The sequence below is a fragment of the Chenopodium album genome, chromosome 21, assembly GCF_948465745.1.
Source record: "Chenopodium album chromosome 21, dcCheAlbu1.1, whole genome shotgun sequence".
In the NCBI taxonomy this organism is placed as follows: domain Eukaryota; kingdom Viridiplantae; phylum Streptophyta; class Magnoliopsida; order Caryophyllales; family Amaranthaceae; genus Chenopodium; species Chenopodium album.
Genome location: NC_137854.1, coordinates 5,866,156 through 5,883,555, shown reverse-complemented (window position 1 = coordinate 5,883,555; position 17,400 = coordinate 5,866,156). Strand labels below are relative to the sequence as shown.

General features: G+C 37.3%; 2 protein-coding genes across 2 annotated transcripts; one reads left to right on the top strand and one right to left on the bottom strand.

The window, feature by feature from the left end:
* Positions 1-393: 393 nt before the first annotated feature.
* Positions 394-9,772, bottom strand: LOC145601745 (uncharacterized). The gene is made up of 5 exons (XM_081657814.1): positions 9,350-9,772; positions 4,731-5,667; positions 4,199-4,294; positions 1,239-1,375; positions 394-1,043 (listed from the first exon to the last, which is right to left on the bottom strand). Exons 1-5 carry the CDS (start codon positions 9,631-9,633, stop codon positions 866-868), a joined length of 1,632 nt encoding a protein of 543 aa, XP_081513940.1. The 5' UTR covers positions 9,634-9,772; the 3' UTR covers positions 394-865.
* Positions 9,773-10,701: 929 nt separating this feature from the next.
* LOC145602238 (uncharacterized) lies at positions 10,702-16,483 on the top strand. Its single transcript, XM_081658412.1, has 7 exons — positions 10,702-11,555; positions 13,559-13,702; positions 14,020-14,092; positions 14,651-14,756; positions 14,835-14,931; positions 15,891-15,986; positions 16,152-16,483. The coding sequence occupies exons 1-7, from the start codon at positions 10,833-10,835 to the stop codon at positions 16,281-16,283; spliced, it is 1,371 nt and encodes a 456-aa protein (XP_081514538.1). The 5' UTR covers positions 10,702-10,832; the 3' UTR covers positions 16,284-16,483.
* Positions 16,484-17,400: the final 917 nt, after the last annotated feature.

Sequence of the window (17,400 nt, the reverse complement as noted above, 5' to 3'; positions counted from 1 at the left end):
GGTAGAATGAAGTGTTTAAAATCCACCATATTTTTCTTTAGAGCTTAATTTGGCAAATATTTTGTACTATGTTATGAGTTATTTGATTATAACAATATACTAATTCAGGCTCAGAGCATGCAGTAAAATCCATATCGCCATATCATACTGCACTAGCCCCTAGATAGTATTTTGTTTACTGAAAATCTGAAATGCATAAATGAACTATAACAAATCACCAGCTTAGACCCCAAAACCCCCCTGCTATCTCCTCTTAAACAGTAGAGGGACTTTCATCTGAATCGATTTAAGGTTAGGGAGGGTTTTGATTTTCCCCCGGGTTGTATTCAATCATCCTCTTGATTTGGTTGCCTGACATATACATGAACTAATCAATACAACAAAATTGACAGGGTCAGGAAGTTTAGTATTACAATTTAGGTAAAGCAATACCAATCAATATAATTGAATGTTATACATTAATACATGTAATCAAACAAATATGTTATGGGATGAAGAGGACAAAATTAGGAATATAAGAAAAGAAAATAACAAACATACATTAATACATACATGAGAGACAATTGAAATTGCCTAGGGCACCTCCTATGTGGTTTGAAACTTTAAATGGTTAAACCTCTGATACACAATTACAGAATAGCAATTGTTGGAGCCAACTTTTTTTTGTACGAGCACTGGGATAATGCCATGCACACTCCTTGATATGTACCTCCTGTTATGTAACCCAAGAATTTTGACGAGCATTGTATATCTCTAAATCGCATCTATCAACCAAATTCTAAAAGATTCTTCAACGAATCGTTACAGGTTGGAGTCAAAGCAAAATTCCCAATTCACTGTAATGTATTTTTTCCTTTTAGTGTCACTACTCACCCTTGCTAGGCTGGTTATCTTCTTCTGAATCATAAACATCATCATTTCCACCAATTATTGCATCCTGCCCTTGTTTAACCAAACTGATATCACCCCCAGATTTCCCTTTAGTTAGAGATTGTATTTCCTCGTCATTAAATTCTTCTCCAACTCCATCTGAATAAGCATACCTGTAAAGAGAAGCACGATTTAGTGCTGTAGGCTAGCAAGTAGCAACAAAAACGCTTATGACCAAGAGCACACAAGCTATTCTTGATTCAATGTCAAAAACAAACATATACAAATTCAGCTCAGCCGGCAGTTACCCAGATGAGGAGAGGTGCTTCACAAGGTTACAACTTAATGAATATCGAGTATCATCTTACCTTTGAGAACTCTGAGATGGAGTCCATAAATAGCAAATTATGCATAACACTGCAAATCCCAGAATGTCCCAGAAAGCAGTGATAATCCAAGCACTCTGCCACCGCTCATTAAAAGGATCTGTAGCCTTGAAATACACCTGTAAGAGGCAAATTACCAGAATAAGTATATTTGCAACAGGGCAGTAGCCACTTCCCATAAATCAGCCAAACAGAGAAATGATGTTTTAAAAGCACTAATCTGTTCATAGCAAGATCATCCCTTCTATGACCTAAACAGCCAAACTACAACATGATCAATACTAACCTCTTTATTTTCTTTTCGGGTGATAAATGCAAAAGACATCATGAAAGCCCCCTCTTTCACTTTTCTTTAGAATAATCTACTTCTAACTCATATGAGTAACATCTAATGTTTTCCTTTTCAAGCCCTTCTCAGATACAAGTATATTTTGTAAGTACATGGGCCATCCAATACATTTTTTCCCGTACAAAGGCCATGACAGATCTACCAACACAACATGGTAATATGATTAGATAAGACTACTGCATCATGTTCTTTCAATATTATTGCTTCACAACTTGTAATCTTGTACTATGTCCAAAAAAAATCAATCAATCAATCAATCAATCAATCAAAGCCTTAATCCCAAAAGTGGGGTCGGCTAACATGAACCAAATTTGATTATTCCGTGTAGTCATCAACATAAATCTTTCTCCTCCATCCCTTACGATCCAAAACTTCATCCTCACGTAAATCCATGCACTTCATATCCTTCCTCACTCCTTCCAACCAAGTCATCTTTGGTCTCCCTCTTCCTCGTTTAATCCCTCCATGGTCCCACTCTTCCACTCTTCGCACCGGTGCACCCTCGGGTCTCCGTCTTACATGTCCAAACCAACGCAGACGATTTTCCCTTAATTTATCTACAATGCCCGCCACACCTACCTTCTTGCGAATAACCTCATTTCTGATTCTATCTCTTAAAGTGTTTCCACACATCCACCTTAACATGCGCATTTCCGTAACCTCCATCTTTTTAATATGCTCTTTCTTAGAAGCCCAACATTCTGTACCATAGAGCAACACTGGTCTTATGGCAGTCCTGTAGAATTTTCCCTTCAACTTTAAGGGAATGCTGCGGTCGCATAACACTCCCGTGGCCGCTCTCCATTTAAGCCACCCTGACTTAATCCTGTGGGTCACGTCTTGATCAATGTCACCATTCTTCTGGATGATCGACCCTAGGTACTTAAAACATTCACTCATGGTCAAATCCTTTCCATCCAAACTCACCACTTCATTGCTTGTCCCCCTCTGAGTGCCAAAACGACATACCAAATATTCAGTCTTACTCCGACTTAGCTTAAACCCTCTAGATTCCAACCTTTGCCTCCATTGCTCCAACTTGACATTAACCCCATCCTTAGTCTCATCCACCAAAACGATATCATCTGCGAACAACATACACCATGGAACCTCATCTTGAATTGGTCTAGTTACTTCATCTAGAACCGTTGCAAAAAGAAAAGGGCTTAATGCAGACCCTTGATGCAATCCGATTGTAATAGGGAAATCTTTTGTCAACCCTCCGCATGTCCTCACATTTGTTGACACATCCCGATACATATCCTTAACTAGGTCTACATACCTTCGTGGGATACCTTTCTTCAACATTGCCCACCAAAGTATCTCTCTTGGCACCTTGTCATATGCCTTCTCTAAATCAATAAAGACCATATGAAGATCTTTCTTCTTTACCCTATAAAACTCCATCATTTGTCTTATCAAATGGATTGCCTCCATAGTAGATCTCCCAGGCATAAAACCAAATTGGTTATCTGAAATGCTTGTGCATGCCCTCAACCTTTGTTCAATCACCCTTTCCCACAACTTCATAGTATGGCTCATAAGCTTAATTCCTCGATAGTTAGAACAATCTTGAGCGTCTCCTTTGTTTTTATAAACCGGGACCAAGGTGCTCTTCCTCCAATCTTGTGGGATCCTTGTAGCCGTCCATATCTTGTTGAAAAGGTTTGTTAACCAATCAATACCAATCTTACCCAAACACCTCCACACCTCTATCGGTACCCCATCAGGGCCAACCGCCTTCTTAGGTTTCATCTTCCTCAGTGCAATCTCCACCTCTACTCTCCTAATCCTTCGCACATACTCCATGTTGATTTCTTCATCACTCATAGAGGTATCTCCTATCACAACTCCATTACTTCCATTAAATAATTCATCGAAGTACCCCTTCCACCTGTCCTTGATGCCCTCCTCTTGCACTAGGACCATTTGGTTCTTATCTTTGACACACTTCACCATGCCAATATCCTTCCTTGCCTCTTGTCTTCTCTTTGCCATCTTATAAATGATCCTTTCTCCCTCCTTGGAATCAAGCTTTTCATAAACCTCCTGATATGCCTTTTCTTTTGCTTGGCGAACAGCTGCCTTTGCCTTACTCTTAGCCTCCTTATACGCTGCAAAGGTTTCATCACTCCTACATTTTCCTAAGGCTTGATAGCATTCCCTTTTTTGCTTAATTACTGCTTTCACCTCTTCATTCCACCACGAAGTATCTCTCTGTACCGAAGTTCTTCCCCTTACTTCCCCTAAGACCTCTTTGGCCACTCTTAGGAAACAGTTCTTCAAAATGAAAAATAAAATTAAACTAGTAATAAAATTAGCAGTTCTACTATTACTTTATAAGCAAGTGCATATTCCTAAATTCGAAAAAAGTTACTTGGAATGATCTTTCACAGACTTCTACTATCTCCCTAAACTAGATATATGCACCTTTATCTTCCTAGAGGTCTAGATGCCACATATAAATAGATTTCAGCGGCCATCATATCATGCAGACATCAGAAAACCTTCTTCCCATTGAATACACTAATCAAAATACTGAGCTTTATTGACCATAGACCTTATATGTCTATTTTATAAACTTAAAGCATACCTCATATACTATCCATGTAACAGAAGCTATCACTGAAACGGCCAATGCATTTGAGAACTTCCTGTAGATATCCAACTTCACAGAACTTCGTTTCACCTGAAAACAAATTTCTAGTCTAATAAGAAACCATCACTTCCAGCAAGGCTTATTCTGACTAACCTAGAAAAAGTAAGGCAAAGCAGACACATAAAATGTGGCAGATTTTTTAGCAGCATTTAGAGCTTCTATGCAGATTGTATGACAAGGGTAGCATGAGCCCTGAGAAAGCATCAATTTAGGAGGGGAGAGAGGGAGGTGTGAAATTGTGGGCCATAGGTTTGCAATATTGGTCCCTAATCTCTATTTAAAAGTGAAATTGAGTCTATGCAACATTTATGAGCTCAATCACCATCTTAAACTTCCCTTCTACTAACATAACAAACCAGACCATACAAGCTTTATCCCACTAGATGAGGCTGGCTACATGGATTCATAAACAAAAACTGAGCAACAAAAAAAAAAAAAAAAAAAAATCATGCAAACTGCAACAAACCTGTAGCTGTTCCAGTGTCTTTGAAAGAGAAGTAAAAATCCACAAGATTAGAAAAGCATCCAGGAATGAATCAGGAAGGACAAAAAGTATTCTTGCTCTTCCTGAAACATCATTAACAGTGCCCACATACTCCGTAATGTTTAGCAGTTCAGTTGCCAGGAAGTAAGTTGCCCCAATAACCAGCACTTTGTAGGTAAGACCACCAAGAGTAGGCCGCACCACACCATAACCCATTGATAATGAAAGAATAAGTAGACGTGAAAGTGTTCTTCTTGCAGCTCCAAGAGTTACGACCCATGTTGTTAGCACAACAGGTCTAATGCCTGTGCTGTTGAAATTAGCATAATCAAGATACCAAAAGAACATTTCCAACAAGCCAAGGACAACAACTGCTGTGATGCAGTGTTGAAGTTGAAGTACTTCATTCCAGAATCTATAATACTGAAAAAACCATATTGAGCTGAGCACCAGGTAGGCAAGGGACATGAAAACATAAAATTTCATGGATGGGGCCATTCTACCAGGTAAGTAGCCATCAGGATTTTTCCACACGGTCTTCCCATTCATAACTAGTCCTTTCAACTCAGGGTCACAAGAAATGAAGAACAAGTTGTACATTCCTGTCTTTGTGACGTAAACCTCTTGCCGACGCATCCTAGTTTTTAAAGAACGTCCTTTAAACTTCACATTTAAAATCACAGGCCAATTTTTATCTGTAGATGATCGTATTTTTATGACTTCCCCTTGCTTACATCCTTCAAGTTTAGCAAGATCAGGGGTGCAGCAAATAGACCTCTGCCCACCATAAGCAGAACCACCAATATCATCACGATCAGCTGCTTCGAAAATCACAACTTGCACAAGTCCAGAGCCATGCTCTGTATTTGATTGTTTTTGAGCAGCTTCCTTGCTTCTCCAGAATGTGATATTCTCAAATCTAGACAAAATGACTAATATCAGATGCTTGTATTACACTATTAGTCTATTACTAGACAGGGAAAAGCTTCTTTATGTTTTTACAAAGCGACAAAGAATAAGCATTTAACTTACTAATGGAGGTGGCAACAAAGATCAAATCATGCGAAAAGACAAAATAAAAGATATACAATTAAAGCTCTGAAGCTCTTCATATTGGTGCAACATACATTGACACATACTTAAAGTTCTTCCCAAGCATGGTAGCTTAAAATTATAGTCTGATTCAAAATATTTATCAAGCAACACTCTCCGAACTCCTAAAGATAATAGAATAACAAACTTTTAAGGGGTTGTGGCCCTTGTGGGAACTATACCTTGGATAACTTGGTAGCCTGAACGACAACCAAAAAGTTTCTAATTGTCATTATTATTTGGAAATTTACATTAAACCACCTTTTATAACACTTTTATCGCAAGAAACCACCTTATAAAAAAATTTTCGCAAATACACACCTTATTTGTAAAATTTTTTGCAATTACACACCTTTCCCCGGAAAAAGGCCTTTGACTTGGTTTTCAGGGGTTGACCCGACCACGTGCGTGTCACGTGTCCCCCTAAAACCACTAATCCTCACTTTCCCTCCTTATTTCAATCTAATCTCTCTCGCTTTCTAACTGTTTCTCTCTCCTCTTATTACCCCGACCCTGTTCTTCGACATTGCTCAAAATTGAAGACATTGTTGCTCAAATTTCTCAGCGAATTCTCCAAGGAACTTCAATTGGCCCAGGTAAGTATGTCTAAATTGCTTCTAGTTGCTTGTATTTGCTGAAATTAGGGTTTACTTCGATCGAATTCGAAAATTAGGGTTAATAATTGGGAGTTTTTTTTTCGATTTCTTTGCAGCATGGATTTCAAAGGCCAGAAGTGTTTTTGCGGCATTCCTATAGGTCTTAGGACCTCATGGACGCATGAGAACCCTGGGAGAAAGTTTAAAGCATGCAAATTCTACAACTTCGAGACAGGGTATAGGGGTTGTAATTTTTTTGAGTGGATTGATGAGGATATTCTTGATTGGCATAGGGGTTGAAAATGAGAACTTACTTTCACCTACCCAGCAATTTAACTCGAACCAGCATTCAATTCGTGGCAGCCATGGCAGAGCAGCAAAAAATTAATGAGGAGAGGAGGAAGAAATCGACTTTAATTTGAGGGGGGAAAAGCACAGTACAGAAGAAAGAGAGGGAAAAAGGGGGTAAATTGTCTTGGAGGGAAATTTTGGGTAAAATTAGAGGAGAGAGAAAGGGAAAGTGAGGATTAGTGGTTTTAGGGGGACACGTGACACGCACGTGGTCGGGTCAACCCCTGAAAACCAAGTCAAAGGCCTTTTTCCGGGGAAAGGTGTGTAAGTGCAAAAAATCTTGCAATAAAAGTGATATAAAAGGTGGTTTAATGTAAAATTTCCTTATTATTTCAGCAGCATGGATAAAAATCAATACTATTCTAATCTTCCTTCCTCTAACTTGTAATTCCACCACATTTCTTTCTCCCTTTCTCTTGGCAGGAAGGAAGTGATCAAATAAAAAGGAATCAAAAGTACCCCTTTTCCATGATTTGGTTTAAGGTTATGTACAGAATTACATTGACAGGAAAGGCTGCAATATAAAATTTACGTAACATTTTCTTCCTCTATTAATAAACCAAATCCTTCAAATGCTTGAGAAACTTTTCCAAACAATGCCAGTCTACTCCTCCCCTCCCCTTCCCTTCATCCATTTATCCAAACACAAGATAATTTCCAAATATATCATACTCCGTATTAGCTAACCGAAAGAAGGATTCCACTCAAATCACTATTAAATCCTACAACAGGAAAGTTAACTCATTTCCTGCCTTTGATTTCCTCCCCATTCCAATCAACATAGATAACCAAACAAGCTGTAACAATCTCCAATCTTTAGCTAAAAAACCAAATACTACCCTATTTTGAACTTCATTGTCTATGTTCCTCCCATAGAAAATAATATAGCTTCATCTAGACGGAACGATTCGATTCAATATATTTATCTCCCCCTCCTTTCAATTAGAGCTGTCAAAAGCTGACCCGACCCGAAATACCGACCCTAACCCTAACCCGTCTGAACCCGAAAAAAATGGTGACCCGAACCCGACCTAACCCGACCTGAAACCAACCCTAGACCCGAGTTGACCCGAGTATTTGAGACCCGAACCCGACCATGAACCGACCTAGAGAGGACCCGACCCGAATGTGACCCGTAAATTATTGACCTGAACCGAACCCGACTCGAACCCGAGAATGACCCAAACCCGATTTAACCCGTCAAAACCCGAATTCAACCCGACCTGTTACTAACCCGACCCGAGTTCAACCCGACCCGTTTCTAACCCGACTCGATTTTAAACCTGACCCGAAATAAACCCGACTTGTTATTGACCCGACCCAAATTCAACCCGACTTGTTATTGACCCGACCCGAATTTAAACTCGACCTATTACTAACCCGAATTTTAGGATTTAGGAATTTTTAGGATAAAAAGAGTACTCCGTATTGACTATTGAGTTTCAGGCTTTTTTTCAATTTATTAACATGGATTCCAATTATAAAACAAAAGTGGTCTTTCTCATCTTACTTGACTTATCTCTTACATAATCCTCGTCAAAGAAAAACTGAACTGGATAGCAGCAAAAAAAAAAAAAAAAAAAAAAATTAAACAAAAAAAAAAAATACACGGGACCCAGACAATAGCAAGTCTTTCTCATCTTACTTGACTTATCTTTTTTTTTAATTATTATTTTTTTTAAGGGAATTCAAATTTTTGACTTGAACCACACCCGAGACCGACTTGGAAATGACCCGACGTGATTATAACCTGCAAATTATTGACTTGCCAATTTGAACTCGAGAATGACCAGATAAGTTTAAATGACCCAACTTGATTGTAACCCGCAAATTATTAACTAAACCCGACTTGAACCCAAGAATGACCCGACTTGGAAATGACCCGATTATAACCCGCAAGTTTTTGAATTGAAACGAACCTGACCCGAACCCGAGAATGACCAGACTTGATTGACTTGAACCGACCCCGACTCAAACCCGATAATGACCCGACCTGATTATAACCCGAAAATAATTGACTTGAACCGAACCCGACTCGAACCCGAACATGACCCTAACTCATTTAAACCCGTAAAAACCCGAATTTAACCCGACTTGTTTTTCACCCGACCCGAATGTAACCCGACCTTTTATTGACCCGACCTAAACCCGACCCGAACTCGAAAAGATGTATGACCCGACGTGACCCGACTCAAGCATGACCCAACCCAAACCCGACCCACATAGGTCTTGACATTAACCCATATTGACCCGACCCGAGATGACCCGACCCACACAAACCCGACTCAAACCCGACCCATTTACCCGAATTGACAGCTCTACTTTCAATACACAACACAATTTCCTATTGACAGTTACACATTATACATTTCCCAAATTAAAGCAATAACATCACTAATATGCAATCAATAAAATTGAATTCAAACAGCATAAACATAAACCAAGATCCAAACTTTAAACCCTAAAAATCAATCACAAACAAACCCAGTTCACAAAATCAAAAATTTAAGACAAACAATCAAAAGGGTATCTACAGATCGATGAAAGAAGAGAGAAAAATACCGAATAAATGAGGTACCATCATTAAGAGAGTGCGAAACGACATGCGTAGAAATGGGAGAAGAAAAGGAAGAACGAGAAGCACGAATAGCTTCACTGCCACCAGCAAGAAGGTAAGAATTGCCGACTTCACTGAAAATTTGTCGGTTGTAAGTGTGAATTGAAGCATTTGAGAATTGAAAATGTGAAGAAAAAAGTATAGTAATTGTTAGTAGTAGTATGAAATTGGGGAGTTTTATGAGAGAGAAAGAAAGGGGTTGTTTAAGATCATGGATCCCGATTTCCATGGCGAAAGCTTGATTTGGGTTTGGTGTGGTTAGATTTGGCCACCAAACTAAACTAGTTGTTCAGTGAAGTGAATGACTTTGAGAAGTGAGGTTGAGTAAGAAGTCAGGAACATATGTCTAGTGTCATTTTGTTAATTGGTGGTGGTTTCATACTTTGATGGATCTAGAAGTGATTTTTTTTTGAAGGTGTGATTGCGAGCGTGCAATTTTTTAGGTGCACCCGAAAATCCGAGATTATTATGTGTGTAGTAATTCATAAATAATTGATTTAACGTTATAAAAAATATGATGTAAGTATTTATTTTAATGTATGATAATGAGCACAACATAAGCAAAAATTAGATTTGGGTCATTTGACTATATGAAAGATTATCTAAATTTTTATACTTGTTAAAAATAAACGGATTAATTGAATATTTAGTGAAGGTCAATAAAACTTGTTAAAGAATGACCAATGTAAGATTGAATTTTTTGTTAGATTTCAAGAATTAGCTTCAAATTTAAAGGAATAAATTAACACTTTAAAAAACAAATTTCAAGGGACAACAATATTAGAAAAGCCAATTTCCTCAAAAAAAAGATTAGAAAAGCCAACATTACATTCTAGTGCTAAAATAAGGAAATGGAAATGTTTGTATTTATAATGTCTAGGAAGATGAGAGTGATGGATAGCTCAAGTAGTTAGATTTCCCTCCTTGTCTAGGAAGATTTCACCTTTTCACTATGGTGTGGGAGTATATTGTAAGGTTGTTAATGTTAATGAATGTTTTTCTTAACTCAAATAGAAACGGATCTTAGTAATATTAAACAATATGGACCAATGTGTGTTCTAATGGCAACAAAATGTATTTTTTTTTGAATTATTTCCATTTTTTTTACGGGAATTATTTCCATTTATAGTGTGTACAAAAGTACAATTTTCTTATATTTTTTTTTTGAGGACAATTTCCTTATATATTTGATTCATTTCATTTTTTAGATTGTAAATAACCGAATAATATACATGATATTAGTTACATAATTAAACATCACATGAGTTCGTCAATATCATTTAGGTATGTCGGTAATCTCACTACGAGTTTTAGAAATCGAGGTGGATATCTCTCACACGAACCCATCCACCAAAACGCCCCGTTACATTGGAGAATCAAATAGAATAAACAAAAGAAGTAACGGTTGTAGAAGAGGCAAGCAAAGCAATGCAAATGCAAATGCAAAATATACGTTTATACCGCCAAACCACCAACTTCCTTCGTCATCCCTCTTCTTCCGCCATGGTTGCACCTTCCTCTTTTTCTCTCTCCTCTCTCTACACCTCTCACTCTCCCCCTTTTCTCTCCTCCCCACATTCCAATTTCAACCCTAACCCTAAATTCCCCAAACCCCTTTTTATCTCCATTTCCAAATCCCTCAATCTTCTTCGCACTTTCAATTCTTCCCCAATTTACTCCAATTCCAACCAATCCCCGATCAAAACTGACGAAGACCCACCACCAGAATCGCCATTACAGCAACCAGACGAAGGTGGAGGAGGAGGGGAAAACGATCTTCTGTCTTACCCATTGAAACGGTCATTTGGGGTTGCTACTGGAGAGATTTTTCTTGGGATTGCTTCTCGTTTGATTAATTTTAGTGGGAAAATTAAGAGTTTGGGGGAGAATACGACGGTTTTGATGGATGAAGAATCGACGATTTTGAGGGATGTTTCCGGCGAGAAGTCGGAAAGTGGAGAGAGAATTGCGAAGGTGACTGAAGATTCATTGGAGCCTGAAGTTGTTTGGGAACAAAGAGAGAAGGATGTTGAGGAGGAAAAGCGAAGGAAATTGGTGACTAGTCCTGGGTTTAGCTTCTCTGCTGCTGGGCTTTTGTTTCCTTATCATCTTGGTGTTGCTCAATTTCTTATTGAAAAGGGTTATATCAAGGTATTTTGTTGAATTCTTCTCTCTTTCTTTCTATATTGTGTTTATTTAATTTCGTTTTTGTTTGACTGGTTATTTTCGCGGGTGGTTTAATTTTTTTTTTATAATGATTCATGGTAGCTAATTCCAAATCATTTTGGCTTTGTTATTTACTAACCAATAATTGTTGTTGGGCAGTGTTTAGTGTAATGTATGATTGGACTGATTGAATATTGAGGATTGTATGATGTGAATTATAAAGCTAAGTCATTTGCAATGGTACCTTCACAGGTGATGTCAGTAATGTGTTGTTGGAGTGTGATTGTTGATCGAATTAAGTTTCTGGTAGTGATTTGACCACTTGAGGGGATTGTTTAGGAAAATCGAAATGATGGAAGGGAGGGAGGGGAGGGAGTAATGGTGTGAACAAATTCATGAAGATATTAAGCATTGTTCTTGGTTTTGAATATGTTAGGCAGATACATAATAATCCGATTGGTAGACTGTTGAACACGTTCGAATCTATTAGATTGTTCATCATGGAGGTTTTGGTGTAATTGCACAGTATGGCTCAACATATAGACATTATTGTTGTTGTGTAAAATAGAAATATACGAGCTAAAGATTTCAAATGAGTTGTTGCTTTGATGCTTTTAAGCTTAGGTTGGGTAAATGATCGTGTTGTAGAGATTAAAAAAAGTACCAAGTGTATGCATGCATCGAAGGTTTCTGTAATTGAAGCATGGACTTATGTTTTGGAATATATAAAAGGGGTCTGTTTTCTTTATGAAAAGCATGTAGATTTATGTGCTTATTGACTTATTGTGAGCGCTTGTCACTAGGTGCTTTAGCGTTTGTGTTTTAGTTGAGGGGAAGTTTCTGTGATGTCATATATTGATATTGTTGAGGGGAAGTTTCTGTGATGTCTTATATTGATATTTCCTCATTCAGAATAAGCAATGAACACCCTCCTTGAATTGGATGAGAATATAAACTAATGTTTTAGAACTGTGTTAGTCTGAACTTATACAGTTTTTTTGTAGAACTTTTGTGAAGAGCGTAAAGCTAATTGGGGTAAGATTACTTGTTACAGATCAGTAACTGTTTGGGAAAAGATTGTGAGACTTCACTCTATAAGATTGACTTTCCAGATTACTCTTTTGGAATAGAGGATCATAGAATGTGGATGTCTTCATATCTCTATTCAAAGAAGCAGCTTTTCATTTTAGGGTATTGAAAACAGCATTAACTTTCTTCTTTCTACACCAAAACACCATTTAACAGCAGAATGACACCTTTGATCTATGTTGATTGATAAACTCTGCTGGTAATAACTGGTGAAAGAAATGTGCAAATTTTTGGATTGCTGAATGCGATAATATTATTCAAAACAATGCGTTATTTATTTACCACATTCGATGGTCATTCACTTAAAAATCATAGAAGTCTGGTTACCTGGTGTGCATATTTCTGAAGTAGTATTTATTTCTTGATTTGGAAAATTTTTCTGCCTCCTCTTTAAATTAGTTTTCCACGTGTGATTTTGTTTATAGTAGCTGACTAATTTAGACCAGAAGTAAGTCAAATTATTGTTTGAATTATAATGCTAATAAAACATTTGTTGATAATCTGAAAAGCATTTTCATATTCTTTACAAATTTTAATATGATATATTAATGAAAACAATGGGTTAGTTGGAGAACAATTTGTCCTCAGTCTAACATAGTCTCCTTAAAGATTGAGATTTATAATGTAAAGCATGGGCTGCTGTCTCTTCCACTATATGCTTTTAATTTTAAGTCTCGTGATTTCCTTCTGTGGTTCCAGGCAGGCCCTAGTATATTCTTATTTTTGGGTTGCTGCATTGTTGTATTAATGTGTTTTTTGTCGTTAATCATTATGTGTAACTTTGCACATTGATGAGATCGAATCATCTTTCAAACATTTAGATTTTTAGAAATGGCTGCTTAGGCTTCTATATTTCATTTATAACTTGGTCCTTTTTCCTTTGTATTTGCTTAGAACAGGAAACTACACCTTTAGCTGGCTCCTCAGCTGGTGCGATTGTTTGTGCAGTGATTGCCTCTGGAAGCAGCATGCAGGATGCTTTACAGGCTACCAAAATTTTGGCTGAAGATTGCCGGACAAATGGAACAGCATTTCGACTTGGGGTATATGCACTTCCTAAATTAATGTATTAGGTGTATACTTATAGTACATTACAGATTTACAGGTTAAGCACCCAGTTCTATTACTGTTTTATAACTCTATTGCTTTTGAAGATGATCTGAATATATAAAAATAGTGAAATTGATCTCGAATTGTTTGTGTTTTTGATTTGTTCCTGTTTATCAGTTTACATGCATTAGAGAAATTTTGGCCTGGAGATGAATTACTTTGTAGCTTCTGCTGATTTCAAATCAATGATACATAATCATTAATTGCAGTTGAAGATCTTAATTTTTTCAAATTAATTTTTGTTGTTCAGGCTGTTCTTAGAGATGTTTTACAAAAAGTTCTACCAGAAGATGCTTTTTCCAGGTGCAATGGACGAGTGCGAGGTAAGAATGTACCTCCTGTCTATAGATGTAAATCTTTACTTGGTTTTGTTTGTTTAGGCTTGTTATTTGGCGAGTTAGTGCTGCTTCCTTTGCATTATTACTCATTTAGTCATTTACTCTTGTCAACTAGGGATTACATTTTGGCCTTGATTTTCTTTTATCACCACCACGCTCCTTGATCAATCTCCTGGGGCCTCTGGGCTTCTGATAACCTATTGAAAATAGTTGGCTTATTGGAAAACATAAAATCAATATGTAGGCATGTAGCTAGACTTGTGTGAGTAAGGGGGTAAGAATTATGATAATATTTTAGTTTCACTTAACTACTCAAGCCTTGAATAGTTGAATTGGGGAATTTTGTCCCTTTGGTGGAATATATATGCACACTGTTCTAGATTTCTCTAATCTTTTCCAAGCAGAAAACATCTTGTAGTATAGCCTTAGGATGCTGATGGTTTCCCCATGTCAGAGTAAATCTTGTTGTGTGTTAGGTCTGTTTTACCACTTACAAGTGGTTGTTAACCTCTATAATCAATGATGTTTCTTTGTACTTTACAGTGGCTATAACACAAATTGTATGGAGACCAAGGGGGCTGCTGATAGATCAGTTTGACTCCAATGAAGATCTCATAAATGCGTTGTTCACCTCTTCTTTTATTCCTGGGTAAGTAACATACAACATTTCCTCATAATCCTGATTCTCTGTTGGTTGGAATGCTAAAGCAGTTTGATATGGTTTCAGCTATCTTGCTCCAAGACCTGCAACTATGTTCAGGAACCGGCTTTGCATAGATGGAGGTTTGACACTATTCATGCCACCGACATCTGCAGCTCAGACGGTATGCTCTTATAAGTTATTTCTGCTTGATGGTTTTTTTGTCCATGTGTTGATACCATTATGGCATGGTTGTTTCCTTTCATATTGTTGGTTAAATTTTCGTGGAAATGGAATAGCAGAATCATGGATTGGGGAGTATTAGAATTTTATATTGGAAATTTTGATTTGACGTATATCTGGAAGTCAGTAGGGGTTGCTTCAGAGGATTCAACAATTATGATGAGATTCATGAAGGAGGTAATATTATCTTTGGATTGTTAAGGAATAGAAGGATGGGAAGCAGCTATGTGAGAATTTGAGGATGTAGCTGATGATATGGGCGACAAGGAAATATGCTAATTAATTGACAAAAAACTTTTGACCCCTTAACTACGGTTAAGTATATTGTTGGTAGGAATAGGTTCACCATTCACCAGAATTGCACTTTAGCTAGAGTTGTGCAGCAACTGTACTCCTGGCTCTCAAATTGAAGGATTTTTCTGTAAGGTTTCAGAACTGAGAGGACAAATTTTTTGCCTTATTGCTGTTGCTTAGATGCTATGCTGTCATTGAGCCATGGCTAAACCACGTAGGCCCAATTCTCTGTTGTACCTGTGGATAGTAGAACTAATAATGTTGGGTTTGTATTCTGCCCATCTAGGAGTGTGGCGCATTGTTGTGAATCATACGAGTATATCGCTTTTATATTTGTACACCAGGCTTGTCATATATTTTTATTGATTTGCAGAATCAACCAAGCTAAGCTTAATCTATAGGAATTATACCTTCTATTTTTGAGGTTGGGGGGGTGGGGGGTGGGGGGTGGGGGGGGGGGGGGGTGTCAATCCCCACTAGTGGCACACTGGGGGTGGAGATTCCTTACTCGTTTCGATAGAGCAGTTCTTACCTTTTGTATATAATTGATTTGCTTAAATAAAATTATTCAGGTTCCCCTTTTTTTATTTATTGGTTGATTGGCAGGTTCGTGTTTGTGCCTTCCCTGCTAGTAGTATACGAATGAAAGGCATTGGGATTAGTCCGGACTTGAACCCCGAGAGTAGGCTTACTATTCGACAGGTAAGCTTTTAAAGTCGTTGTATCTCTGTGTTATTGTTAGAGAAATGTTGAGCAAGGTACTTTATTGTGATAGAAATAGAGGATGCAACTGTATCTTTATTGTGATGAGGTCTAATTCCAGTAATTAGTAGGAGAACTGATTCAGTTAATGGTAATTGTTTGTAGCTTTTTAATTGGGCGCTTGAGCCAGCAGATGATTATGTGCTTGACAAGCTCTTTGAGTTTGGATACTCGGATGCCGCTGTTTGGGCAGAGGAGAATCCAGTGAATATGATACTCCAGGAAGAGAAACCCTGAGTTTAGTTGTGAGTTTTTTTTGACATCCCACAATTTTTTTAACATGCTGCAACATGTATATAAGTTGTAGGAGCATGATATTTGATTTCTTATGTTCTCATTTGATTAATTGAAGAGAATAATTATAATGATTGTACACACATCAGGCTTTTAACATGTATATAATAGAAAATTACAGCCAATTTAAATTGAAGTGTTTTATAGTCTGTTTAGTAGGATGATTGCAGTTTAACTACGAGCACTAAGTTGAAATTAACAGTAGCTGTTATATAGTTCAAAGCTTTATTGGTGAATGGTGACATTTATAAGTTAGTTATAGACTGATAGTGTAGAATTGAAATTATATTTGGGACGGAGAGAATGCATCTTTTAACAAGTATCAGACTTTGGAAGTCTGATATATAGATGCCAGAGTGGGAGTACCATCTCAATAGCAAACCTCTAAATAATTTCATGCACTTGGGAGTACCGAGGATGGCTCTCACGCTAGCACATTTAAGTCACATATTATTTGTCTTTCATGACTCATGGGTTGGGCATTGTGTCATGCACAAAGTCTATGTGCGTGCTTGCATGATGACACTCACGGGTTTGGGAGCACCATAGAACGGTCAAGTTTTTATTTGTTATAATTGTAAGGATTATATCAGAGTTTGTAATTTCAAAATTTAACATATGAGCATGTTATAACTTGAAGACTGTTTTTCTACCTCACTTTTACCCCAAAAATTAAGCAAAGGGCTGTGCACATCACTTTCAACCCGAAAATCGAAATATATGGCTCTGCATTTCTCTTTTTTTCCCTAAAAATCAAATTGTAGGGTTCATGACTGTGATTACTCAAACAATGACTTGGTTATTCACAGTATCATTTTAGAGATGTGAAGGTGAATAATGGACTTAACGTAGATGAATCAATGAGAAAGATACTGGTATGTTTTGTCAAATTCTGACCAAATAGTAGAAATAGTGGAGGGAATAAAGCTGTGTTTGAAAATTGACTACTTAAAGTTTGTCTTAGGATGATTATTACTAATTATCAGTTTTACTGTTTTTTTGAAATGTGTAAAAGTTTAACATGAATTGGTACTTATCGTTATCGAGTAATTATGTGGTT